At 42.7% G+C, this 27,532-nt stretch overlaps 1 protein-coding gene and 1 long non-coding RNA gene across 5 annotated transcripts in view; one reads left to right on the top strand and one right to left on the bottom strand.

Annotated features, from left to right (window-relative positions):
- Positions 1-247: 247 nt before the first annotated feature.
- On the top strand, positions 248-27,189 carry LOC135901492 (uncharacterized). Of its 2 annotated transcripts, none has more exons than XR_010564139.1 (5): positions 248-312; positions 22,251-22,334; positions 22,759-22,818; positions 24,870-24,923; positions 26,891-27,189. It is a non-coding gene; the product is annotated as an uncharacterized lncRNA (long non-coding RNA). The 2 variants fall into 2 exon arrangements; XR_011511143.1 differs by having other exon boundaries at positions 261-915.
- Positions 10,162-27,532, bottom strand: part of Got1 (Glutamate oxaloacetate transaminase 1) — a 54,525-nt gene continuing 37,154 nt past the window's right edge. For all 3 annotated transcript variants that reach the window (XM_065431281.1, XM_065431283.1, XM_070531169.1), the window contains exons 6-9: positions 17,689-17,839; positions 14,880-15,045; positions 12,356-12,498; positions 10,162-10,798 (exon numbers count right to left, since the gene is read on the bottom strand). In XM_065431281.1, the coding sequence (XP_065287353.1) occupies positions 10,653-10,798; positions 12,356-12,498; positions 14,880-15,045; positions 17,689-17,839 (606 nt within the window). In that variant the 3' untranslated portion in view covers positions 10,162-10,652. The remainder of the gene's footprint in view (positions 10,799-12,355; positions 12,499-14,879; positions 15,046-17,688; positions 17,840-27,532) is intronic.

Raw genomic sequence — 27,532 nt, 5'->3', positions numbered from 1 at the left:
CCGTATAGATATTGAAGAAAAAAAAAAAACATTAAGGAGATGTATACAAATATGCTAGGTAAAAAACATGTATAACATACCTGAATAAATCAAGCAGGCTAGGCGACTATTTTTTACCGCCCCGTTTCAAAAGGAATGCAATGCCATCATCATTATTATTATCATCAATTTATTATAGACGTACTACGAGACGTTCATTTGAGGGATCGTCAGCTGTTTGTGCGCAGGCGCGCGTGAAAGCGGGCTAGAGAGAGAACTGCTGGGGTGCTCATGGGGTGCTCCTTGTGACTCCGCCTAGGCACTGCCGACAAAGTTGGTTCTTTATTCTATGCTGTCGAGGGGGACGTGTTGTAGGCGTTTGTCCCTAGGCGTGCCGGCATTGCGTATTGGGGGGTCGAGTTTGTTTACTTTCAGACGGTCGTGTTTCAGACGCTGGCGGCCGGCGCTGTCAAATAGGCGAGGCAGCGAGCGGGCACTGCCGCCCGATTTGCCGACCGCGACCGCTGTGTCGGACTGAGTGTCTCGCACCTGCGGCGCTCGTGCTCAGTCGTGGCGGATCATAGCTTTCGCGTGCCTTACGGCCATGTACTGTCACGTGCAATATGACCTGCAACACGGGTGTCCGTGGTCGAAGGGGCTCCAAGATTTTAAGGCTGCGCAGACATAGGGTGAGGTCCAGACCTAAACGCAGCTTCAATCAGTGGTATTTATTAAACCACATTTCGCACGTTAGAGCCGCCGCGCAGCGCTGTAGCACCTTCGACTACGAACAAGCGTTGCAAGTCATATTGCACGCGACTGTACCTTGTAAATAACATCACAGACGTTTCTGTGGGAGCAGTAGCGGTCGTAGAAGAGCCCGGGCCGCATATATTGACAATCTAGAAGGCAGAGCGCCTAGCTTAGCAACCGCAGGTGAGCGCAAGTGGCTGAAAGGCCGCCGGTGACGACTGACTCAGCGCCGCAGGCGCGATAAAGTCTGTCCGACGTACCTTCAGAGGAAAAGTTCTAACTGGTGTTGCAGAAGTCGCGGGCGCGGTAGCGGCGTGGTAGTGCTGACCTTATAGCGTTGCAAGTTGGCGGCTGGACGTAATTATATTTATGCAATCGTGTTTTTTACCAATTGTAACAACGTGGGACACCCTCTGGCACGCTTCGGCCTCCGCTGCCGCGACCCACGGGCCGCCCTGCTTTCAGCTTTTATCCCCCCCGCTACCCCTTCGGTGCCCTGGAGATCCTGCGCCAGCTGCTTCATTATAACCTCAGGTGCTCTCCTGAGGCATCCGTTTGCCGGTTACCTGTGCCCTCCTGGAGTAGTGCTTGTAAAAAATCCAATCTATCGTCGCAACGGCAAAAGCGACGCGCGGCTTATGCAACACCAGTCAGAACATTGCCCCTTCAGACACAGCGATCACCAAGGGGCGTCCGCGCCCACTGCCTCGCCCTGTATCAGCCTGCAGTGTCGCAGCTGCCCGGGCAGCCAGCGACACTGCAGGCTGAGGCTACGAAAGATAGGTGGCGACGCACCTTGAAGTTGCCGCACAAACTCGCCGAAACGTCATTGATTTTGATGGCGTCTCTGCTCGTGTCTAGCAATTTCTTTTTATCGGCAAAGATGAACTCTGTGTGTGTACCCCTTCCTGTCCGTCTTTTTGCGCTGTTTCCCTGTCGAGTATGTACCGACTATATTATCAATTGACTCCGAGGAAAGGAATCAAGGCAATTATTGGACATTAATATGAACAACAGTGTTAGAGAAAAGTTATTGCCTATGTACTGAGACTGAATCGTGGAGACCGGCAAGTCTACCAATGTAATCTTCGTGGCTTGTCTGGCCTTCAACATGCCAGCAGGAGAAACTAAGTAGAAGCTCATAGTCCAATTCAAATGGTATTTGCTATTTCGATCGTATTCGACTTCAGAATTCACTACTAAAAATTACTGAATAGCTGTTTCCGTTAGAATGTAACTCATGGCCGCACTTTTGAAGTCTCGAAGGTGAGGGGCCAATGCAATGCCAATGAAACCCTCCTTGGTAAGGAAGCCTTCATTGCTGTGACGGCCACCTTATGTCACCCTGAAAGCTACCTAACTGAGGGGCACTCGGTGAAGGCTTCCGTGATACTTCCTCAGCGTAAGGTTGCTCCGCAGCTACCCTCATGCGTCCTTACGCTATTCCTGGCCCTGAATGAGCGCTTCACCTCAGTGCTGGAGCGCGTGATGTTAGCTTGCGCATGCATGCTGTCGCCCGCCTGCGGAGAAGCGCGAGCCAGGAGTTGGCATTCGCTTCAGTCGGACGTTTGGCATGAGTGGCGTCTCGCAATGCCAGCATGCTAGTGTTCCTGGAACATATCAAGTTTTGTGCTCGACTGCGGCGATTTCTCACGTTGAGTAAAAACTGAAAGAAAGCGGCCACGCGTCTCCATATTACAAATTCAGTTTAAGGATTATGTGACCATCCAACTTTCTTTTTTTGACTAAAGGTGTTTGTGTAAAGCTTACAAGACATGCCCTTGAACCCAGACGTACAGTGACCGTTCCTTACGTGAGGAGGGGCGAAGGGAGCTTTCAGAGTACGCTTGCTTTCTCCATCGGTCTTTTGCTGTGAGGAGGCCTCACGTAAGGTTAGGAAGAGGTCAAAGGAAAGGAACTTTTTATTGTTTGGGCCTTATTCCAAATTATTGTACTGCTGGAGAGTCGTGGCTGTTGGGAAGAGGTGCACCAGATCCTGAGAGAATTAACACACGGGTGCTAATCAGTTCTGCTGAACAAGTTTATTTATTTATTTATTTAGTACATAGTGCAGACCTTTCGGTCCAAGCAGATGGGCAATAGAACGTATACAAACAAAAGAGAACAAATTAAGAACAAACAAATACAAATTTATACAAATTTTAGTCGCACTGTGTCTGTAAACTCTCGTTCCAGTCTGATACTGTTCTGGGAAAAAAAGAAAATTTAAACGTGTCAGTTCGAGCATAATAGGGTGTTAGTGAATCCGGATGATGCTGTCTTGTTTGCCGTGTTAGTGCAGGCGTTATATAAGTAGATGGTTTAATTTCAAGCCTGTTGTTGAGAAGAAGGGAAAGGAATTCAAGTCTTAGCAGCTTTCAGCGCGATTCAAGAGTAGGTATGGAGTTTTCTGTCATAATTTTGGAGGGAGAGTCCAGTCTTGCGAATTTATTAAATATAAACCTGACTGCCTTTCTTTGTATTTTTTCAAGACGCACGATACTTGATTTAGTGTAAGGATCCCATGATATACATGCATACTCTAATTTTGGTCTAATAAATGTAAAATAACAGTAATTTCACATTAGGAGGGGCATTTTTCAGTTTGTGTCTTAGGAAACGGAGTTTGCGGAAAGCAGAAGAACAAATATCATTAATGTGCATGTTCCATGACAATGTGGAAGTCAAAGTAACACCTAAGTATTTGTAATTGTGAGTTTCATGCAGAGCTGAAGAACCTAGCGTATAAGAAAAAGTTAGTGGGCTTTTCTTACGAGTAACACGAAGAAATACGGACTTATCAGCGTTAATAAACATACCCCATTCATTACACCACTTTAATATGTTATTTAAATTCTTTTCGAGGACCGTCTGATCATTCTGACAAGTTATGTCACTGTACAAAATACAATCATCGGCAAACAGTCTAATTTGCACACCAGGAGTTATGGTTTTAACAATGTCATTTATATAAATTAAAAACAGTAAAGGCCCCAAGACACTACCTTGGGGCACCCCTGATGTGACTGGGAGAGTGGCCGAGCTATGTTCACCTATTGTAACGTACTGAGTGCGTTTGCTCAGGTAAGCAATAATCCAGTTTATGAAAATGTCAGGTATGCCAATAATTCTAAGTTTGAAGATTAATTTGTCGTGCGGAACCTTATCGAAGGCTTTTCTGAAGTCTAAAAATATTACATCTATTTGGCCATTATTGTCTATAGATAAAGCAAATGAATGAATCACTGATACCAATTGCGTTACAGTCGAATAACCCTTTCTGAAGCCATGCTGACACTGCGTGAGCACATTGTTTTCAGCTAAGAATTCTTTTATATAGTTTGCCACGATGTGCTCCAAGAGCTTGCAGCATTGTGATGTCAGAGAAATGGGACGATAATTTTGTAATCTTAGTCGATCTTCTTTTTTAAATATTGGAACAACTCGGGCCACTCTCCATTCATCGGGCAGTTCCTAGCTGTCATAGAATATAAACGCCCTGTTTTGGGGTGGCCTGTAAATCTGATAACTTGATTCAGGCAAGGAGGAGGAAATAAATATTGAGTCCTGAGGAACCCCTCCCCATCCACTCTTAGTTTAGTGGTCGGCAGGGGTCGCGAGCCGCATCCATGTTGGGACGGGAAGCCAGTCAACCTTCGCCCTTTCGTGAGCCCTCTGGACGGCCTGGAGCTGGGTCTGGTGGTCATCGCTTTGCAGGGCGTCCACCCAGTCTTCTTTACTGAACATGGTGCTGCTTAACGTGAAGCATTGCCACAGCGTGTGCGCTAGCTACGATTCGCCACAATCCGGACATTGCAGCTCTACCTCAGGTGAATAAAGGCTTAGTCTGTCTCGAGGGGAACGACCCTGTCTGAAGCATTTTGACAGTCTCACCATGTCTGGAACCCACTAAAACTGGGTGCTCAATGCGGTACCACACTTACCTTCTTCAAAGAACACAGCAGGTCTACAAATACCTCTACGTACATGTGAGGCATGCCGTTCCTCTAATTGCTTCATTTTTATCCTTATGATAGGGCACCGGATAACTGAAAGCAGCCATTTATAATACAGAAGCTGCTTAGTTGAGCAGATGTAGTTTGGAACATTGCATTAGGTATGAACTACAAGATAAGCATAACATGCTCTTTTTGTAAAAGATCGAACTCAAGAATAATTTCTTTTTTTCGTTTACACCCCTAGAAAAAAGCCGAAAGATACAGCTACTTTCTTCTTTTTTAATTAAACTAATTCTGGTGTCTTACATTTGGCGATATGATTATGAGGTACCCTGTTCAGTTCTCACCGCATGGGGTTCTTTAACATGCACCGAAACAGAAGTACACAACTGTTTTTCGTTTTTGTTCCCATCAAATTCTGCGACCTGGTTTGAACACGTAAGCTTGAGTTTAGCAGTGCAACGCCATATCCACTACGCAGCCAATAATTAGGCTATTGCGCTGTTTTTTTCTTTTCTGTTAAGCATGGACTGGACAAAAAACTTTACGTGGCTTACGGGCCAAGAATTAGCATATATAATGGCTGCCTAAAATCGATTTCAGCGCCCGAGGTCCGACCAGAGTAAAAGAACCCGTACTAATTACTCCGCATTCTGTTACGCGAAAAAGACTGAAACATGAATGGAATGTTGCACTGCACTTTATTTTTTTTTTCAGAGTACAGGGTACCGGATGTGGCAGTTACGTTTTATTTGTTTGAAGCGGCGAGCAGGAAGTTTACATATGTTTTTCCGTCTGCGTTTGGAAGACCTAGTGATAGAAAACTGTATGTGTAAAACCCCACACGAGAGATGCATGCTGCTTGAAGAATAAGAAAATTATTTGTTCTTCGAAGGGAACCGTACACTAACATGGAATGAAAGCCGACACTGCAGCCACAATGCACACGCAATCGCCAAGTGGCATTAAAAAAATGAAATAAAGAAAAAAGGCATCCATTTCGAAGGCATAAATACATGTCGTATACGATTATAAACACAGTTTGTGCGGTCTGAACGCATATACCAGCGCACAAAGTAGTATGAATGACCCTTCCGAAAGTATCGCCAGCAGTTTCCAACGGCACGACCCTTGATGCGGTCCAATCCACTTCAATCACAGCGCCGCCACAGTACTTTTCGTCATTACGTGCCTCGCTGCAAAGCATGCGCCGCTCCAGCCGCTCTACCCACTCAACCGTATTCTGGTACACTCTAGATATGGTCCCTAGAATATTGGCTAGTCTGCCGTCCGCCGATGGGAGCAAGGACTGTTTTCGAATGATGGTGGCGGTGGCACTGCTAACAGTCTTCATTCTTATAGATAGAATATTTTGGAACCATATAAATTTATTAGGCAGGAAGTCAACAACAATACAATAACCTATCCTAGACGAAGCTGGAAACGAACTTGGAACAGGAAGTGGCATTAAATTACATCTGAAAAATAACAGCTGAATCTTCCCAAGGCAATGAGGAGATTGTAATTTAAGAAAAAAAAAAAGAACATGAAAGAGACCCAGGTGGAAAAGGAGCTGGTGCTGACAAATTTCAACTGAAAGAAAGCCGAAGAGAAAATTCCTAAGCGCACAGCCACAGGGCTAGACGAGGTTCCCGTTAGGCTGATTATTGAACTAGGACCAATAAGTAAGGAAGCTTTGGTGAGAGCAGTGGAAAAAACTTTAAAATATAGAAGAATATCAGACAGTTGGCAACAAAGTAGAATGAATTTAATTTATAAAGATAAGAGGGAGAAAGATATCATTCCCACGTATAGACCGTTGATCATTACATCAGTAATATACAGGTTAACAATGGTAGCAATCAAATTAAAGCAGCAAGCATGGGCAGAGAATAATGGCATTTTGGGAGAGCTTGAGAACGGCTTCAGATAGGTAGGCGTTTGGATGATAACTTATTTGCTCTTACTCAGTGCTTGAAATATCAAGAGTAGAAAGCAGACCGTTATATGTGGCCTTTTTAGACATTACAGGAGGCTAAGAGAACGTAGACCGCAAAATTTTGTAGGATATTCTGGAAGGGGAAGGCTTAGGTGACGATTCTCCACAGCTTTTGAGAGGGAGAGATTTACCTAGAAAATAGCGGTTGCGTTGAATGAGAAGGGATGAGGAGCGAAGAGAATTGTTGATATCAACAAGGGACTGAGGTAGGGGTGCCCTTTATCCCCACTGCTGTTTATGATGTACATGGCGAGGATGGAGAGGGTGCTAGAAGGATGTAATATTGTCACAGCCTAGTAGGAGACGGGAAAGCCGGTGTCGAGGACGTGAAAAAGCACTTTATGAGAGCAGTCAACAAGACGTCGTTGTCGTCTCTGTTTTTCTACTCACGCACTACTTCAGCGTCGTTCTCATCGCCTCGCACATACCCGCGGCGACCATATAGGATGTGGCATTTGCCTCTCCTTTGGAAAAAAAAGGCATCGTCGCGATGCACAAATCTCCGAAGGCTGTGCCCAGCAGGTGCAAAGTTGAGGTCATGAGGAAAAGTATGGCACCACTGGACTCCTTGAAGCCCTTGGGTTCAGCGAGAGCAGGGGGAAAGTAAACATGTCCGCAATAGAGGTTAGTAAGAGATGATTGGAAGATTTGTGGAACAAAAGTAGGGAAACGACAAAAAACGAAGAGATACAATAACAAAGTTCACAATAGGGGGTCAGAAAATTTGGTTATGGGAAATCATCGTGCGTTCTTTTTTAACCTAGGTAAGACATTAGGCAGTACAATAGCAAGAGCTTGGTGGTGCAACCCACCGCCCTGTTCCAAAGGAGACACTCATAACATCCATCCATGGTACAGCGTGGCACTTGGCTGCCCGACAGTGTGTTGGCGAAGTGCACGTGTGTTCGGTGTATAGTTTAGCCGTTTAGTTTTTTTTAATGCTTTTCTGCCACCGTGTACTTGTGCCGCATTAGAGCAGTATTTGTTACAAGTTTGAGAAGAGGTTTTAGCTGCGTAATGTGGTATTCGTTCGTGCAGACCTTTTCTTTTGTTGAGCCGTATGAAGCACGCCTGTGGAGTGGGAATTCGATTCAGAACACAAAGCGATTGCACAGCCTGGAATAGATTTAACACTGAATTTATTTATTTATGCAATACTGCTGCCCTTTGGCAGGCAAGGCTGCAGTGGTTAAAAGTGAAACAATAAACTTGATGGGGCCCTCAGTTATCCCAATGCGAAAGCATTGCGACCACCTCGCGATGCCTATGCACTTTCAGTCGTCTTAATTTAACTTCACCTTAACGCCAAAGGTCATGGGTTGGACTCCCACCAAAGGTCGAGGGTTCTATTCCCAACAAAGGCCATGGGTTTGAATGTCTTAACTGTACTTTAATTAACTTTGCCCTAATTAACACCAAAGGTCGTGAGTTCGAATGCTTTAATGAACTCAATCTTAAATGACTGTACCTTAATTAATTTCACCTTAACACCAATGGCCGTGGGTTTGACTCCTACCAATGGTGTGGCTTCGAGTGCCGCAATTCTAGCTTCATTAAACCTGCCTACTTAATTCACTCTGCCTTAGCTGACTTTGCCTTAATTGACATAGCCTTAATTAACTTTGAATTAATTGATGTCACCAACTGCCTTGATTGGCTCACTTGACTTTATGGACCATAGGGGTCACGCCAATGCCAACAACGCCGGAATAACCGACATGAGGTACAGGTGTGCGATGTGGCATAATTAAAATTTAATTATGGGGTTTTACGTGCCAAAACCACTTTCTGATTATGAGGCACGTTGTATGGAGGACTCCGGAAATTTTGACCACCTGGGGTTCTTTAACGTGCGCCTAAATCTAAGTACACGTGCGTTTTCCAATTTTGCCCCCATTGAAATGCGGCCACCATGGCTGGGATTCGATACCACGACCCTGTGCTCAGTAGCCCAACACCATAGCCACTGAAAAACCACGGCGGGTGTGATGTGGCATAGTAGAGGGTAAAAATAAAAATTTAACCCAAGCTCATTCAAATCATATACAAGACAAGAAGAAAGCACTTAATTCCAGTTAAGGCTGAGCAAGAACAGTGAGAACAAATATCAACACATAATACTAGATCAAATTGCAAACGGCAAAAGTAAACAAAACGAAAAAAAAAATTAATTTCCAAAGCGTGCACAGCTGATGTGATGCAAGGAAATGACGCGACATGCAAAGTTGAAATCGCACATTGTCAAGGAGAGCACCCGAATATGTTGCGACAATAGATAAAATTGTGGAAGCATGTTCCACTGCATGATAATTTCGCGCAAGTAATCAAGCACACAGTCAAAGCAAATTATAAAGGTAAGAATGAAGAATGTTTAGAAAACAGTGTAAACAAATTATAGCACACATCTGGTGAAATGGCAAGAGGTTCGTGAATAAGAAAAGAAATTAGAGAAGAAAATACAATTACAAGGCCACTGAGCGTGTGTCCCCGATCTGATGTAATTGGCGAAATGCAATTATTTTCATCTTCTCATTTTCAAACGTTCTAGCATTTCTTTCTTTGCTGCCTTTTCATCATTGAGAGACTTCGTGAAAAACCGGAAATGCAGAAGATGTAAACACACCCGCACCAACCTGCCGCAGTGCATGCAGGTAGCCAAGCAGATGACAGCGAAGAGCGTAGGAGTAGGATTGCTCTGCACTTTCATTCAAAAAGCGTCCCGCCCGCTCCATACGGAGCGGTGTGCAGACGGCAGACTAGCGAACATTCTAGGGACCATAATAAAGGGACTTTAGGACTGCTATTGCCAGTCTGTTATGGATGTGCTTGTTTGTTTAGTTTGCATCCCAGACAGCGCTATGCTGGCACCAAGAAGCCGTTCTCGTGAAGTTATAGACAGGCCGCGTCAAATGGCACCAACAGTGCCCTCGCAGTTCGAATGAGCCTGACTCTGCAACTGAAGAGGCTGAATTGCCGCCTACCAGAATGAACTCAAATGCGGACATCATTGATGACCTGCTAGGCTGCGGTGAGCCGATTCCTGCCACCATCAGATTTGAAGACTTTGCAGACTTCGACAGCACGGTTTCGTCGTGTGCCAAACTAAATGATGATGAAATAATTTAGCAAGTTCTCCCACCGTCAAACAGCGACTCTGACTTGGGTGATGATGTGCCGTGTGCTCCGCAGCCTTCCACATGTGGATCTGACTCAAGCCTTTGCAGTCCTTGCATTGGCATACAGTGAAATTCAAAACTGTCAGAAATACAGGCAGACTTGGTTGCACGTAAGCAGAAATGCATGCAGCAGCGCATCGACCACTTGTTTCTTGCACAGGGGCCTTAAAGCGTAAACAAAATGATATTTTTTTAACACATTTGTTTTTGTTTTTTTTTTTTTACATTCGAAAGTTCGGACTTGAGTCCGAATTATCAGTCGTTGACTGTAATATGAAAGAGAGGAACAAAGGCATTTTGGATTTTTATCAAATTTAATATTAACAGGTCAAAAAAAAAATTACAAGAGATACATCTTTGGCAATTCAGTACAAATGCTGTCGTAAAATAAGACAAAAAACATGTGCACTCAAAATAGGTGGTTGGTGAATTGCCCATTTCAAAAACTTAAACAGTATGCCTAGTGTAAATTCACTATCTCCGAACCAAAAAATACTTTCTCATGCCCGGCGTATAACCAGTGCACAAAGAACATGACCTATGTTACTCTTTACAACCATCTTCAAGCTTAAACTGCTTTGCACTTCGCAGCATCAGATCAATTTCAAAACAGTCACAATAAATCTAGTCTTCAAAGCCTTAAGATCTATAAAAATATGAGCTTGAACACAAAATAATGATTACTTGCTAAAAAGGATGATTAAAGACTTAAGTCCATGCACATTCAGTACTGGGATGAGTGCTTCTACAACCTCTGCTGCTTCTTCGATGACACTGGCCAGTCGATTAGCTTTGAGGAAACTTTGTGACTGCATCATGAATGGCCTTAGCAACATACTCTACATTGCCAGTGTTTAGACCGCAAATACTGATGCGGCCATCTTTCGGCAAGTACACATGGTAGTTCTGCACGAGGTGCTGCACTTGCTGCTCTGTAGAGAGAGAGCAATAAAAATGGCAAAATGTGTCATTCATCAAATTGAGTAAAAATACAACTAACTATGCAACATGAGTGTACAAAAACACCCTCAAGAACCTCCCTCCCTCCCATCTCCCAAAAGTTGGTGTTTGTGTAAAGATGCATCAGACTGGACTTATTGCCTTCTATAGCTTTTATTTATTTTCAATAAAGAAATTCAGGCTGCTGGTTGTATCTTGATTTTGCAAAGACTGCTCTGGCTTTTAAAACTGTGGGTATAATGTGCTGGAGTCTGCAATGGCTTTATATGTCAGTTTGTATGAGTTCACAATATGCAGTGCAAGAAGTTTGGGACACAAGTAGATATTACACGTTCTTTGCAATTGTACTTTGACGAAGTAGCAAATAATTGCATTTAAAGAAGAAAAGGAAGATACATATAGAACAGATGATATATGAAATCGTTTATCAGTAGCACCTACTACATGAACAAGCTGTCATCATCATCAGCTTATTTAAAAGTTATTAACTAATGCTCTTTAAATTATTCATTTTGTCACAGTACTTTCAACTGGTGCACAGCCATTCCACAACTTCTGCATTACCCACTTTTTCATTACATTGTATGGCTATCCACAGACACTTAAGGAACACAAATACCATGAAAATAAATCAAAATACCCTTCCAACCTAGGAAATAAGTAAACTAAAAAAAATCCCTGATGATTACGATACTCCCTAATGTGAAATTTGAGTGCAGCTCTATATACGTTTTCATTTCGCAATGTATTGGCTGGCATGGACAATCTGTTTCGCATTGCACATTGCAAACGGAGCCAAGTATGGCGTGTCTACCTTGCTCATTGGGAGATTGTGAGAAGCATCGTGTCGGTGACATGTGGGTGCGATTCAGAGCAGCCGCCGCAGACAGACCTCTCAGACGACGCGTGCTACTCTGGCGTCATCTTGTAGCCATTGTCGCCAAAGTGAGTGTCTTGCCCAGCACTACGCTTTTCTTCTCACGCTTTCGTTACCCTCCTGCCCCTGCTGCACCCTTCTTCTCTGTTTTCATTCTCGTGCTGTCTTTGCTCTCACCACTTTTTTGATCCCCCACTGTGCTACGAGTTCGCTCTTTCATCTGCTGCGCTTGTTCGCTCGGTTACGGCAATGCCAACACTCGCTGCAAGAACAGGCGTCTAAGAGCTGCAATCTAAAATCAAGGTTACACCTTTGCTTATGCGTGTTCTAAACAAATAACCTCTAAAATGCAGACAGTCTCTCCCATGCCTACAAGGAAATTCAGCTTTCTGAAAAATGACATTTTCAAAGCTGAATGTGCAAGCAGGTGTGCATTCTATAGATACTGTTACTTTTGGAAATGCACTGGGGTTATTCATTTCCCACACTGTAACAGTTGTGTGTCTACATACTGCAAAAGTCAAGATCATTAATTACAACTGTCCAACTTGCACTGCCTTGTGGTTGGCTCTCAGGCTTCCTTCACAACAAAGAAACACTGACAATTCCTACTAACCCTTCACACAAAATACTGCACATATTTGCCACTTACGGTTTAGCCCAGTGTAGGAGAACATCCCAATCTGTTTCGTGATGTGCTCCCAGTTTCCTGGTGTTCCTAGTTCATGCAGCTTATCCTGAAGGGCTTTTCGCATTGAAATTATTCGGCTTGCCATAGTCTGAATGTGACTTTTCCTGCAAAAAATACCAAACACTTGAGACACAAGTTAAAAGGGGAGCCAACACAGGAAAAAACAAACTATTAGCAGACCCTTTAATTGAGAGCTGCAGGAAAGTGCTCCTTACCTTCTCCCCCTCTCCCGCCACCCCTGCCCAGCTCATTTTACGCAGTCTGCACATCTGATTGGCCAATGTGACATAGCACCATTTGTTGACATTTGCAAGTTAAACTTCTATCACAGTATGTTAAGACATACCAGTACGCATCAAAATATTGTTGCCACCCTCGTGCAAGCAACAAACAGTTAGCAGCTATTCAAAAGTCTGCATTTCTTCTGTTCTAGAACAGAACTTCATTAGCACTGAGATATGAGTCTCTTAAATAGAAAAGTCATGCAAAAATGCTTTCTTTAATAGCAATGTTCTGCAAATGTAAACTTTGCTTTCAAAAGCAGTCTGCCCTTTTCACAACCTACATTTGTTTAATGCTACTATGAACATGTACATGCTACATGGATCAGCAAGTGTTACAGCTACATTATACTGTAAATATATGCAAACAGAACATTATAACCTTATGAATAATTATCAGAAACTGCAGTCACGAAGTCCACAACCTTCAATCAGTTCTCAAGCACCTTCATTAGACGAGGGAGATGGACTTGCAGCATGGCCTTCATCTAGGCAAAGTGCTATTTCCATCTGATAATATTAACATAGTGGATACAGCCTCCTGCTTACCACTGATTAAACCTGAGTCAGTTAATCAAAACAGACAGACAGCATCTGCAATCAGGTCTGGAAATAATTATATGGAGTGATTAAGTGGAACCTATTTGTTGACCATAACTGGAATATGGTGTGATGAAAGGAATATGTAGCTGTGCTATATCATGGCATATGTCCTTGTTCATGTACAGTATACATAAAATGACAACGATTTTTGTATTTGCAGGAATAACCACAAATAATGGAGTTCCACAGATGCAACTTGGAAAAAACGACTACGTGAGACGTATTATAAAGGAAACAACAACAAGGGTATTTGGGGCTAATCAAGCTGCTACGAGCAGCTTTTTTCCCCACTTTACCCCCGCAAAGCTGTATTTAGTTTTTGTGGAAATAAAGCATACATACATACATACTCGATCGGTGGTTTCCGAAGGTGCTCTACAAATCTGCGTATCATACTTGGGGTCCTCAGCCAATAATGAAAAAGTTGGGTAATTAAACTTAATGAGTTATGGGGGAAAACAAAAGACTGTCTGAGTTACTGTAGGCTATTGCGAAAAGTGTGCGTTCGGTTCAATTCGCTTCCGACATGCCTTTCATTTTTAAATTCTTGGCTCAAGTTATGTGGGACATGGTGTACATGCAGCTTTTCGCTTGAGCGTTATGGGAAAACGAGGCATATACCATGATTATATATTAATCATAATAATCTAACAAACATGACCACTTGCTCACAAAAGATGGGCAGTGTTCATTAGTTTTGTAGCACTCCCATTTGTTTTTATTGTTTACAAGATTGGAAACTAGGGAGAAATCGATTTTCAGAAATTTGGTTCCGGGTGCAGAAATTGGAAGTTACCAGGTTTTACCTTAAAACGAAGAACACCAGGCTTATGTCACAACCCCCTCTCTCTTTTTCCCTCATCTTTCCTTGTTGCGCGAAACATCTTCAGTGGCACTCTTACGCACCTGCATTTCATAGGAATTTCAGAGTTGCTCGCATTGCTGCTGGCTATCTGTGTGCTGCAAGCGCAATGCATTGCATGCAAGCTGCAATGTCTCTCCTGTCAGGGAGACGGGATCTTCTGAGGAGGAGGGTGCAAAGGCTTTCATTTGCATCATCTACATATTTGCACCATACACCAGCGTAATACTCTGCAGACACAGCTGTCAGCGTGTTCAATACATTGCACTTGCTTTTTTGTTTTTCTTTTCTTGCATTGCCCAAATTTAGTTATGTGTCCTTTAAATGTTTACACAGGCTGCTAATGCAAAAGTTCACTACTTCTGCTTTCAGTGCAATGCCTAGGTACCTGCACAAACACTCCTGCAATGGGGCTTTCTGTTCTAGCTGTAATCATGAGCGTGTTTTTGGCTTAAGCAACGCAGCCAGTTACTCTTAGCAGCTAATTTAAGTGCACAGCAGTTGGTTTATAAAGGTGGACTTTTGCCTGCCATTCACTTGATCTTGAAGCGAGGTCGAACCACGTCTTGTTTGTTGTAACCCATACTTACCAATACATCCAGTTGCATAACATTTCATTGTTTGATATAAAAACAAAAGCAGCATGCTGTAGTGCACCAGTGCCGTTATCCCATGCCTACCTAATTGTACTTGCTCCATGCAGTTTTGGCACAAAAGAGTAGCAAGTTCCTATGCTCACCATTCCTCAAAATATGCCGGAGTGTTCAGAACCTTAGAGACAATGCGGGCACCATGATTGGGAGGGTTTGAATAGTTCCCACGCACAAGCAATGTTATTTGAGCCAGAACATTTGTTAGGGCTTCCTTGTCATCAATAACAAGCAAGAGGTTGCCGATTCGTTCATCTGAAAAGCAAGAGACGTAAGAAAATCCAGACAGAAGTAAAGGCACACATGTTGTCCAGCCTAACCTTAGTGCGACCAGGTGATATTTGTAACTTTCAGAGACGGTGTGAAACCACGCAGTTAGTTCGTGAACCAGTAACGAGATGATCGGTCTTCGCAAAACAGGTGCCTGCTGCATTTTCAGGCAGAGAAAGAACGGTGGACAACTTGCCTATCCATGCTGTTCCAAAGTAGAAGTGCAGGATATTCATGGAAAGCACACATTGGTTTGAGCACTAAATCGTCTAGAAGAGTTCTTATTGATTGCATGAGACAGAAAAAGGATGCACATGGCTGGTAGATAGTGTGCCTCAGATGCATCACGAAAGGTCTGCATTCAAAATACTAGTTACATTATTCAGTCTCAAGCACCTAGAAATTATATACCTTTCTTATAATCCCTGATCTTGACATCTTCGAAGTCACTCTGTCCATGTCTTTTGTCTAGTTTGCTTTGCTAATGGCACTCTTTTTGTCTTCCCTGCCCATGACTTTTTCCCTTGAATACCTCAAACACCGGAAATGTAGAATAAAAAGGAGAGGATACATTTCTTAAAGGGCTCCTTACCAGGCCCCATAGCAAATTTTGTTTATACACTGGAAGTTGTTACGTGTTTTCTAGGAATAGTTCTGCCACAAAAAATTTTCAAATCAGCTGATTAATAGCCGAGATAGAAATATTTCAGTGCCGCGAACCCATGACTTCAGGAGGCGAGCTTCACCGCAAACATAGATGCTCTCTCCACTTGCCCCATCTAGCCTCCGCAAGCAAAATTCCTTCCCTGCATCTCCCACACCAGACCTCAAGGATCGCATGACGCATACATCACGGGTCCCGCCTTCATTAATTTCTTTCCTCGCTTTATTGCTGTGCAGCGCACTTCTGCTGATGGCATCACGCGCGAGCTCCTGTGATTGTCTCGTTTCATGCAGTGCACAATTTTGCGCGTTGTGCATGAGGACACCTGACTAGTACTATAAGTCAGTGCTACCTGAATACTGAGGCAGACACAAGCGGACCACAGAGCATGATCCCACGCTGGAACATGATAGAAAATGACATAGTCCTGGTGTCTGCGCACGTGACTGCACGATGTGAGGACAAGCAGGTGAAACGGAAGTACACCTCTATTGCTGTGGTGTGAAGTAAAACAAAAACATGCAGACATTTGGTTTGTGTGTTTTATTATTTCTCTAAGCTTTAATTTGTCTATTCAAGCAGCATATTACGCAAATAACAGATGTTGCCTAGAATAATTCTCGAAGTCACGTTTCACCACGTGCGACATCACAGCAAACTCGTGTACGTAGGCGCAATAGCACGTGTACGTCATTCTCCTAGTTGGAGCACGGCGGCCGCAAGGAGAAGGGAAAACGGCATTCGGTTTGAAATTTCAGATCTTTCCGCGGCACATAGCAATGCAATACTTTGCAGACACAATTGTTATCGCACATAGTATGCTCTGTGCTTATCAGCTCAAAATGGCCAGACTAGTGAGGGGCCCTTTAAATGTGATTATTATCTTCCGCTGACTTTGTTCACTGCTACCCGACTTCATGTCAGAGTTCTCCACTGTTTCTTGATCAAGGGAACCCAATAAAAGCGCACCGCCGGTAACTGGATATGTCTTTGGAATCGCTCTTTCTGTTTGGTCATGAAGTGCAAAACGCAATTCTTTGACTACTTTGTTTTCTTACACACGTGCAAGCAAACAAAATTTTGTCCTTTCCATCTTCATTTCGAAGCTCATAATACAAAACATGCCGGATTTGACAGCCCTCAACCATCACTGAATTAAAACCTTATGCTGTGGAGTACACTGCAGGCCAAAACATAATAAAGCACATCTCCGCCAATTTTTCTCACTTTACTGAGCTGTGTGCATGATCATTTCATGGTTTGCGAAAAACTCCCATCAATGATTCCATGCTATCAACACAACAGGCTGCTGGATTTGAAGTATTTACAACTTCATGCATGTTAGTGCTTCATGTGGGTGTATTCATATACCCAAGATGTCTTAAATTATGACAAAATCTCATTGCATCCCTGCCTACGCAATAACATACATTAAAGGGGAACTGCAGCACAAAGAACGCTGGTCGTCTCCAAAAGTACACATTCCACCAGCATCATAATCATCTCAACAACCACCATGTTGGATGTACAACTGCGCTACCTATAGGCCATGAAAGTTTTGAATATTCGCTACCAACATATCTAACCAGCAGTAAAATATTAGTATAACTAAAAGCACAAGATTAAAGTACACAGAACCTGTTCTACAACTGTAGAGGCTTGGGCAAGTCGGTAATTCACAACAACAAATGGGCACACTGGAAGACGAGAACTCATGCTATAATTTACCGTGCTGTATACATTTGTTGCTATGAATTACCCCTGGTCAAACCCACCACACTTCTGCTGTACACTTTGTTTAGTACTGAGCTTCCATCTCCTGCTGCTGGTGAGATTATTTTGTAGCAATTATAGCTATGATGATGAAATAGATTGTTGTGAAATGCAATGCTTGAGATACCACAACACCAAGTAACATAAACACTTGTCAAGCAGAAAAATGCACAAAGCTAGCGCATACTCACTGTACAAACCAAAGTTCTTGGCAAACGACTGGGCACAAACAAGTTCAAAGCCTTGAGAAACAAAGTACCGTATAGCCCAGCTGTCATTCTCCAGGTTTCCAGAAGCAAATCCTTGGTAAGCACAGTCAAAAAAAGGGAACAGCTTTTTGGCCTGTAAAATTTATAGGAAAAGTGAAATCTTCACTGTTAGTCAACTTTCAACCATACAGTGGTTATACTACAAGGTATGGCAAAATGAGGAGAGGGATGAAATAAAGAGGCCCATGCAACATATTTTTTCTGCTTTCAAAATACATTATCTTTATATCTTATAAGAAATGACACCACCTCATGAATGCACTCCTTAGTTGAATCAACATACATCTCTAAACTTAAGTTAGATATGACCATTTGCAAATCGCTATGCTTGTTAGGTTTATTCTATCTGCCACTGTACATTTTCCCAGCTGTTCGCTTTCTCTGTTTCGATTCTTGCTTGTGGAATTTAAGGCAATCTGGCCAGTACCTACTGTATTCTGCATAAGGTCGTATTGGTATGCAAGGGTTACTACTAGGGATTTCAAAACACTGCATGGAATGACAATCTTTTGAGCAACATTGCTGGTTTCCTACTTTGTGTAGGACAGCAGTGATAAAATGGGTTTATTTACCATGGCCATACTATAAGTAAAACAAGCAAGCAGATAACACCCACATCATTGAACCTGCCTATAGGGAGCCAGTTCAAAGCAAAACAATGTTGAGATGATGCTTCTTATTATTATTAATGCAAAAGCATTATAATGCCCCATTAAGCGAAAATCTGGTGGCGGAGTGACCAAGCGATGGTACCAAAAATGGACAACAGCACAAAAAGTAAAAACACGTCAAAAATGCTTGGATTGATGTCGAATTTCTCAGGGAGGTTTCTGTAACCAAAGTAAATTAATGGCTTTGAAAGGAAAATTTGGTACATTTCAGTCTGTGTGGGAATCGAACCAAGGCCTCCGAGGTGCTAGACGAGCAGCTGCACGGTTCTGGTTGAATAAGGTGTGCCTAGTGCATGCATCATTGCACACGTCACGTCGAAGCCATCTGGCTGACTGAAGGTGTGGCCCAGTGCATGCATCATTGGGCACGTGACGGCACAGCCAATGGGGAGGAGGTGGTGCCATGTCATGAGTGTATAGAATGAACACGCTGCCTCCTGTGCATCACTTGCTTTTCGGATTTCATCAGTGCTGTGTCTACTTCGATGGACTCTCGATGCCACATCATGGTTGCATAAAATGAGCGGAAACATTTCACCAAAGCAACCATAATGCTTTTGCATTCCCACATGTAAGCAATTTTAGGTGTCTCTGCCGATTGTTTATTTGTCATCACATTTCTGAAGTTCATTTCAGGACCTATTTGAAGAAATGACAATGTTTTTTTTGTATGTCATGTGGTGGACCATTGGCATATGGCATGTGTACTCTTTGTTGTTGGCACGTATGTGTCCACCTTGTTCCATGTGCAGGGTACCGTGTGCTTGGTGTCCAGACTTCCAGACATCTCAGACAATGTTTTTTTTTCTGTTATATTTTATTTTGTCATGTTATGCTGTGTAGTTATATTACGTATGTTATATATTGTGAACTACATTGGTATAGAATGTGTACTTTTTATTCTTGTTTTCTGATTTATATATATATCTGTGTATGCATGTTATACGATTTCTTACATGCGCCAGTAACAAGACCAGCTGGGCCCTTTCCTGGGCCCATTAATAAAATTGATTGATTGAGTTTGAAAACATATATACAATTGAAAGAAAGAAAAAGAAAGCAAGGTGCAGGCTGGCAATTGTCTCAATATTCCTGCCTACTTTTCACGAAGGAGGAAATAGAAACACACAGAAAGGGAAGGAAATAGGAAAGAAAGAACAAGATAACAGATCTCAAAGACTAAAGCAAGAGCAGGGTTCTTCAATACTTTTCATCTGGTCATGAAACTTGCCCGAAAGTTTCATATAGGGACAGAAGATCGTACCAGAGGCACTAGCGTAAATAGAAGGTGAACAATCTGTCGCGCCAGATGGCCGGGCTGCACTATCATACAATTCTTTCACAAGGAAAGGTGCCTCTCCCACATTTATTTCAGCCTGTTTGTAAAATGAACATGCAATGGGAACTTTTGGAAAGATAATTTAATGTACAATACGCTTGCGCTTAAATTATACATGGCACAATTTTATGATTGACGTCGCCCCCTTCCCCTAGCTGCCTTAATTGCACAAACTGTTTCGTTTGGCTGTCTCTATTTGCACTTTGGATAAGTCTACTATATTTGATTAGCTAGTTCAGTGTTAGTTATTAGTTGATTAGTTAGTAAGTTAATTATATTAGCTTAGTTATTGTAGTTACATAGGTTAGTGAAAGATTGTTATTTCAGTTAGATAATTTAGTTAATCAGTTGATTAGTGTGTTAGTTTGATTAGTCAATTAGCTTTGTTAGCCACCTTATTTATTTAGTTAGTTTAGTTGGTGTATTACTTATCTATAATTATGTAATTAGTTTATTGGTTGAGTTGTATTTGTTACGTACTGTAGTTTGTTACAATGCTTATTATTGAGTTTAGTTAATGTAGTCGTTAGATTAGTACGTTAATTATTTTGATAATTAGTTAAGTAATTACTTATTTGTTTGGTTATTTAATCAGTTGGTTACCTTTGTCAGTTTAGTAATTATTCATTAATTTAGTACTAATTAGTAATAAGTTTGGTAATCATTTGGTTAGCTTTGTTGGTTTGAAACAGCTTTCTCTACGTGCAGTTACACAAAAGTGTGACGTGGACTTGCCCTAGTCGGTTTCTAATGGTGGAGTAGTCCAAGTGCACAATTTGAATTGTGAATTAAGCCGCTGTTATGAACGCAGTTGAACCTGGAAATGAAACAAGGCATTGTGTTTGTTTTGAAATTGTTTGCGTTTAAGTTTCTGAACACTGTACAGAAACCGGGCAGCGATCACACGTGTTGACAACTTCCACACGCTGATACAGGCAGTTGACTCTTTCGCAATAGCAAGCACAGAATGCCTGTGGTGTCCAATTCGGCGTCTGCTCCAGTCCACCTTCTATTTGCGCCATCACCGTGGTGCGTCCACTGCGGGCGCTATATGAAGCTCCCACAGCATTACACTGAAGTTTCATGACCAGATGAGAAGTATTGAAGGACCATGGTAAGTGCTTAGATTTCAAGAAACAACAAAATAATTTAGTAAATAAATATCTATAACTATAAAAACAGAGCAAAGGCAGTGATCAAAAGAGAGTGATGAGCAGCAGTGCTGAACACTTGCATCACATGAGAACATTTTGATGGCCCTTGAGTAAAGAGTTTCAAAACTCCTATAAACTCAAGGAAACTGCGTTACTGCTACGCAATAATCCAAGTGAGTCCCAAGATGTTTAATAATTTGGCGCCAAACATAGCCACTGGCAGCAACAGTTAATATCTCAAAAATATCTCGAAGTCAAGCTATTACTGCATTTAAGCATTTTCAGTGTTAAATCAGAGGTGCAAAAAACTCGGGCAACTTTGAGGCTGCTGGCTACAGTGTTTTTGTCATGGCATTGAGAAACTGTTCCTTGATGAGGGAATAAATTATTTTGACTTAAACTGCCTCCCCCGCAGCACCAGTGAAGATGATCAAGATTTAGATAAAAGTTCCATGGCACTCCCCCAAACTCATCACTCTAGGTGCTCAAAGCTGCCCATTTTGCAGCGCCTACCGGACTGATGAGACTAAAAACCATCTATTCAAGGGCCTTTAAAATGTTTATGAGGCACCAGAGTAACAACCAAATGCTTCCGGCAACAACGTACAAACCATGCCTGTTACAAACAGGGTGTCGAACCAAACCCAAACCAATAATCGTACCCAAACTAGAATTCTCGCCGGAACTTAACCCGAACCGATATTCTTATAACGTACCCGAACCTGACCAAAAAAGAAATAATAATAATGGTTACTGGTTCAGCACAAAACAGTTCAAGCAAATCGGGTGCAAACAGGTGCTTAATACATAAGCGATCCTTCAAAATACTTTTTAGCAGGTAAGCGTCCATGAGAATATCATTACGACTCGCGAGTTTAGTTGTGTGCAAGAATGGAGATAGATAAAAGTATGTACTGGTAACTACCTCAGCAGAGACGCTTACATTAATGAACTCGGCTGCGCCAGTTGTGTTCCGTTGCTGAAACATTGTTTCAAGGGCACTGCACAATCGCCATTTCTATTGGAGCTCCCACTTCAGCTGTTCGGCCTAGCTGGCTACTATTACTAGCTACATCATAAAGTGCCCACGGCCAGACACACGGAGGTGAAGTTAGTTCACCAGCATGGCTTCTTCTAGGAATAACATAGAATAACACTGCGGTCACTAATGGATACCATCACCTATAGCCACAGAGTGCAAAAAGGACTGTGTCCTTGAGAAGAGAAGATGGCAAAACTAACTAACTCACTAACACAGCTTCTTCTAACAATAACATAGAATAACACAGCGGTCACTAATGGATGCCATCGAATTCTCAGTGTGCGGCAACAACAGCTACAAACGGCAAGGGAAATGCGCTCACTGCGTGCCATGGATTGGCACACTTGGCACCTCCAAGCAGGGTACGACGCTTTTTGATACTGAAAATCATTCCCCAAGCACAAAATGCATGATTTGGACTTTTTTATAAGTGCTCAGTCAGCGGAAGACTCTGTTCCACATGCAGATAAGGCCTTAATGGGCCCCTCACCAGGCCCCATAGCAAATTTTGGTTATATGCTGGAAGTTGTTGCGTGTCCTCTAGGGAGTGTTTTGCCGCAAACATTTTTCAAGTTGGTTCATTAATAGCTGAGATAGAAATATTTCACTGCCGATAGAAATATTTCAGCAGGCTATAGCTTGGTTGTTGGTTTGTTGTGCATGAGTTGCGAGGATAGAGATTTAGCGGGCATTTATAGAGTTATTTATATTTCTTTGTCATTTTTGGCTAACTCATTTTTGTGTTATGTTTTTCTATCACGTACGTGCTGTTTCCTGTGTTTCTAGAGTGCCTGAATTCGTGGCCATGGAGGAGGTCACTTATGGACAATAACTACCAGCCGTTGAGTAAGCATGTCTCGTCTTAAGCAGCCTATGAAATTGCTATTTCGATTTAAACAAACAAGTTTATTATTTGACCAATCTCATCATGTTTAGGTTCCATCAAAATGATATGCGGCACTGTAGTATTGGCCTTTGCTCTTTCCATGAACACTATGGGAAACCAGCACTGCCCAGGGGGCGCTCGTGAAAAATAGCCCACAGTGCTGCAAGTGAAAAGCAGCATGACTTTTAGACTCCCAAACAAATGCAGCGGCGCAGGGAGCATGTTTTTTTACATTTTACGAAACTGTAACCTTGGGAGTTTGGCACGTTTTTCTTTTTCATTTCTCTCAGCGTGATTATTGTAAATGGTGAAAAGGCTACAATCACAGAGGACGAATTTACTTGTGAGAAACGCCTTAAAAGTGTCTTGACCTGCAAGGGTATACTTCCAATAGTGTTGCAGTATGGTTTCAAAAGGATCAACTCACTGTAAAAGTTCTTTCATGCAAAATAACTTGAGCGAGGATTGCATGCAGGGAATTGTTTTCTACATTAAGAAAACAATACTTCACAATGGCGGTTCAGGGTGTCGGCAAAGTGTAACTCACGAGTAAAGAAGCGATAAATGCCGTTGGAATTTTAGTAAGCGATCACTCGTTTCATTTGTGCATATTCCAGACACTAATAGAGACAGTTTCTTCGTAAGCGGAGAAAAGTAGATTTTTCTGGAGCCACTTATGGTGCCTACAGCACCGGAATTAAAGGCACGTCCACGCTAGCAGCATGGCCTAACAACTTGCCGCATGCCATTCATGGTCTTGCTGGCAAATGGCCAGATCTCCCTGTGGCACAGTGATGTGGGAATTCAGCGACAGAGGTGTGGTTGCGGCTACATTCTGACGTTGCTGGTAGTCTCAGTGCTGCTGATCGCTCACTGCCCATATCGGTTCACTTCGAATCTGCAGTTGACGGCACTTCACAACGAACCACCAACACTCCCAAGCAACAAGGTTTCATTACCGTTGTTGTCGCTTTAACCTCTCCTGGCAATAATTCCACACAGAAGAAAACATGCTGATATATGGGGCACGGTCAAGCTGGTTTGCCATGTGCCGTCAGCACCTGTACACTGAAGCTGAAGTGTACTTGTATCGGAACTCTCGTTCGTACTAAACATTTGACCATGGATATCGCTAAAATCTAAATAAAATCAACATTAGGCGTCACTTTAATTTAGTGGACATCATTTTGCCTGGAATAAAAGCTGCATAGCCAGAAAAGGCAATGTTTGTGTTGCCGGTTGCAGCGACGCGCTGGTGCCGTGACGATGTGCTTTATCTACAGTAAACACAATGTGTTCACCGCTTATGTTCACTGTGAGATTGTATGATTAGCACCGTCATTTGCTGCCTTTTCGTTTTGTCACTAGGCACTGTCAAAGCCACGCACTGCTGGAAACTCAGTGGGCATTTACACTGGGTGGGACTAATATAACTCTCAACGGTTCTGAAAAAATGCTGGCTGCATATATTCTTGCAATAGAAACATTCTCAGTCATTCCTATTTTCGCTTTCAATAAAGTCACAGATATTTTGTCCAAGAAGCTGTAGAAATAATAGTTGAAATGGCATGCAACTGCGCCTGACTGGATCCAACGTCTCTGTTACTCATGCTTGTAGTTTTCACAATAAATAATAGCTATGTTATGGATTTTCTAGTTTTTGCAATTAACCACGCAGTAATAACACCGGCCTTCAAGCTTTCTTTCACTGCTTTTGCACATCCCCCACGGGAACGCCATTTGCCATTTCCTTTTGTTTGCATGACTAAATGATGCGGGCAATGCTCACAAGGGGCTCTGTGTGCAGCTCGAAACTAAGCCCCCTGAATAAAACCAATGATAGCAACATACTTTTATCTTGCTGCCATAGCTGCGGCGAGCAGTATGAGAGAAGGCAGGAGAGAAGGTCTGCATCTCCGAATTGGTTGAGTGCTTTCAAGTGGCATTTTTCACACCCTTTTCTCTCTTTTTTTTTTCTTTTTTCCGCGACTTGCCGCCGCTGCCATGACAGTTAGCCGCCGAGTTCCTGCATCGAGACATTTGCAAGGGACTGGATGTGTTTTGGGTAAGTTTCCTGGCTACCCACATCATTGAAGAACTCTTTTTTTTTTATGTTAGGAACTGCTTTTAAGTGCGCTGAAGGTGTAAAAGTGTATAAACAAAGCTTTTTCTTAGTACACGGGCTACACAACTCAGGCATGGTTAAGCTTAGGCATAGGTAGGCTTGTGCAAGGGTCGCTTTCTTGGTTCTCGTACAGATATTTTTCTCCCGATTTCGCTACCATCAACCAGCGCCTCTGCGTCAACAAGTGTATGAAGCTATGGAGTGCGTAGGCTGTTTGCCATCATCTATAGTGCTAAAAATAAAATGCGCAGTATTGTACTACTGAGAGTGCGTAGCTTTGTCAGTCCACGCCTTTCTAGGCACTGCAAATATATTTTGCATTTGCGAGGACAAGCTGCTCTTGACAAGAGTAAATCATTTTCACTATTGTGTGGTTTTATAGCTGGAAAGGTACATGTTGAGATTTTGAACGGGGAATCGCGCATTATCGTGCGGGCATATGCAGGAATGCATAAGTTTGGGCACATTGAAACTATGTTGCACCAGTAACATGAATGCATTATTCCATTCTCTGCATGACTCCGCGTGATTAAAACGTGGTGGCTGTGTGTGCTGTATTATGTATGTTGTACATTTGCGCCTGTATACAATTTGATACAATCTTCGTCCACGACAGTCCTTTTGTTTTCATCCTCGCTATTGCCCCCGTGAACGGAAGGCAGTGTGCATGACACCACATCGCAAGAAAACGTAATCTAGGACGTGTAGCACATGTTTGGATTAATGAAAAAGTGATCATTCGAACATGTGCTGCTCGTGTCAGCTTTGTAACAGTTGTTTCTTTTTATGACGCAAAGTCAAGCTTTCGCATTTGCACACCCTGCCATTTGTATATCGTATTTACTCAATTCTAACGCGCCCTCGATTGTAATGCGCACCCATTTGCTGTGACCTAAAGAAATAAAAGTCCTTTACAGTATCGCGCACCTCACTCTTTCATACAGAAATACAACTTTCTCTCATTTGAAAAAAAACAAAGATTTACTCCCAATGCACTAAAGTTGTAATAAATAAAAAAGTTGCAGTTTCGCGCGATACGCAAGGCATTGATTATGATAGCGAATTAGCAGACAGCTATATGAAAACTAAGGATAGCAGTTTTATCAGTTGTATTAACTTCTAAACATTTGCTTACTAACTAAATCAACAAGCATCGTGTCACGCATGCACAAGCAAACATGAACACGTCTCACTCAATGAGTGTGGAAACTCTTTAAATGCTGGAGTGAGGAAGTGCAGTAACAGGAGCAAGAGAATTGACCTTTTTGCGGCCTCTCACTTCGACAGAAACTAAGCGACGAGAACACAGCATGGTGCACCTAGATGCATAGACTCTTGTCTCTGCTGCACATCACTTTCAAGATAGGGGCTGCGTGGCCGCGCTGTACGTAGTAGCCGCCGGTGTAGAATGCTTCTCCTGTTTGCTCCAGTCCCGCACACAAGTTTCGGGAACTCTGAATGCCTGTGATGCGGCTGGATTTCCGTCCGTCTCTGCTCTGCACACGTCATTGCTTACCTTTCAATTATGGCATCGTGATGAACTCGGCATGTCTTTGCAGTCGGCACTGCCATGTTGATAGACCAAACGCAGAAAACGGGAAGACGGACGGTGGACTGACTAACCTATGCACATTTACTACAAAGCATGGAGGAAGCTACAGCAGCTAGGCTCGAAGCGCGTATGAGTTGGCCATTTTGAAATGCTGATGGTGATATGGTAACGCAGATTTAGGGTCATACTCTGTTCTAACGCGCACGCATTTTTTGGACCCAATTTATCGGAAAAAAAGTGCACGTTAGATTTGAGTAAGTATGGTATATATTCAATTGTGTCTTCCAATTAAACACCTTTTGAGAGTCTGCACTCGTATTTGGCTAGTGTACCGATTTCTTTTCTTTTTTCACAGGTTCCAAGAAGTCGAACAATATGATGCAAATGTTCTCGAAGTGGGGTTCATCAGATTCAGCTGCTTAAGCATCCTGTGGCAGCAATAAACGGCACATTTGCAAGAGAGAAACCCAAATAACGCATTTTACAATCACATTGCAGCACAAAAGGCCAACATTTGTAAGATGCTCATTGATGGAAACCATTTCTATGCGTATCTTTCATCCTTGCATATGCTTTGTTTACAAATGAAGTACAGGTTCAACTGCAATGTTTGCGCTTGGGAGCCTGCGGCACCAGTTTGTCATAAAGGCGTACAACCAGTTTCACTGCACGCAGAGATGAAAATGCCATGATGAAATGGCGAGAATAGTTGGGATACTCCGCGTTGATCATGCACATTTCTACATGACGCTCGCGTTATTCAGGTGAATATGTCGTGCCTTGCGTTTGGTCATTGTGGTACTAGGATAATCAAATTATGAAGCTGCACAGCTCAACACATGGCAGTCGATTGGGTGCACACAAGTGCACACGTACGCACTTCAAGCAGCGCGAACACATCCGAGTTGTTGAATCAGCAGCTACATAGTGCTGCACACATGCAAATGCACCATCTTTCGCGTGTACCGTTGAAACCTTGACTTCATCACAGCCCTTT

Source organism: Dermacentor albipictus, chromosome 1, assembly GCF_038994185.2.
Source record: "Dermacentor albipictus isolate Rhodes 1998 colony chromosome 1, USDA_Dalb.pri_finalv2, whole genome shotgun sequence".
NCBI classification, from domain to species: domain Eukaryota; kingdom Metazoa; phylum Arthropoda; class Arachnida; order Ixodida; family Ixodidae; genus Dermacentor; species Dermacentor albipictus.
The sequence above is the reverse complement of the archived record's forward strand: the minus strand, read 5'-3'. Positions and strand labels throughout refer to the sequence as shown.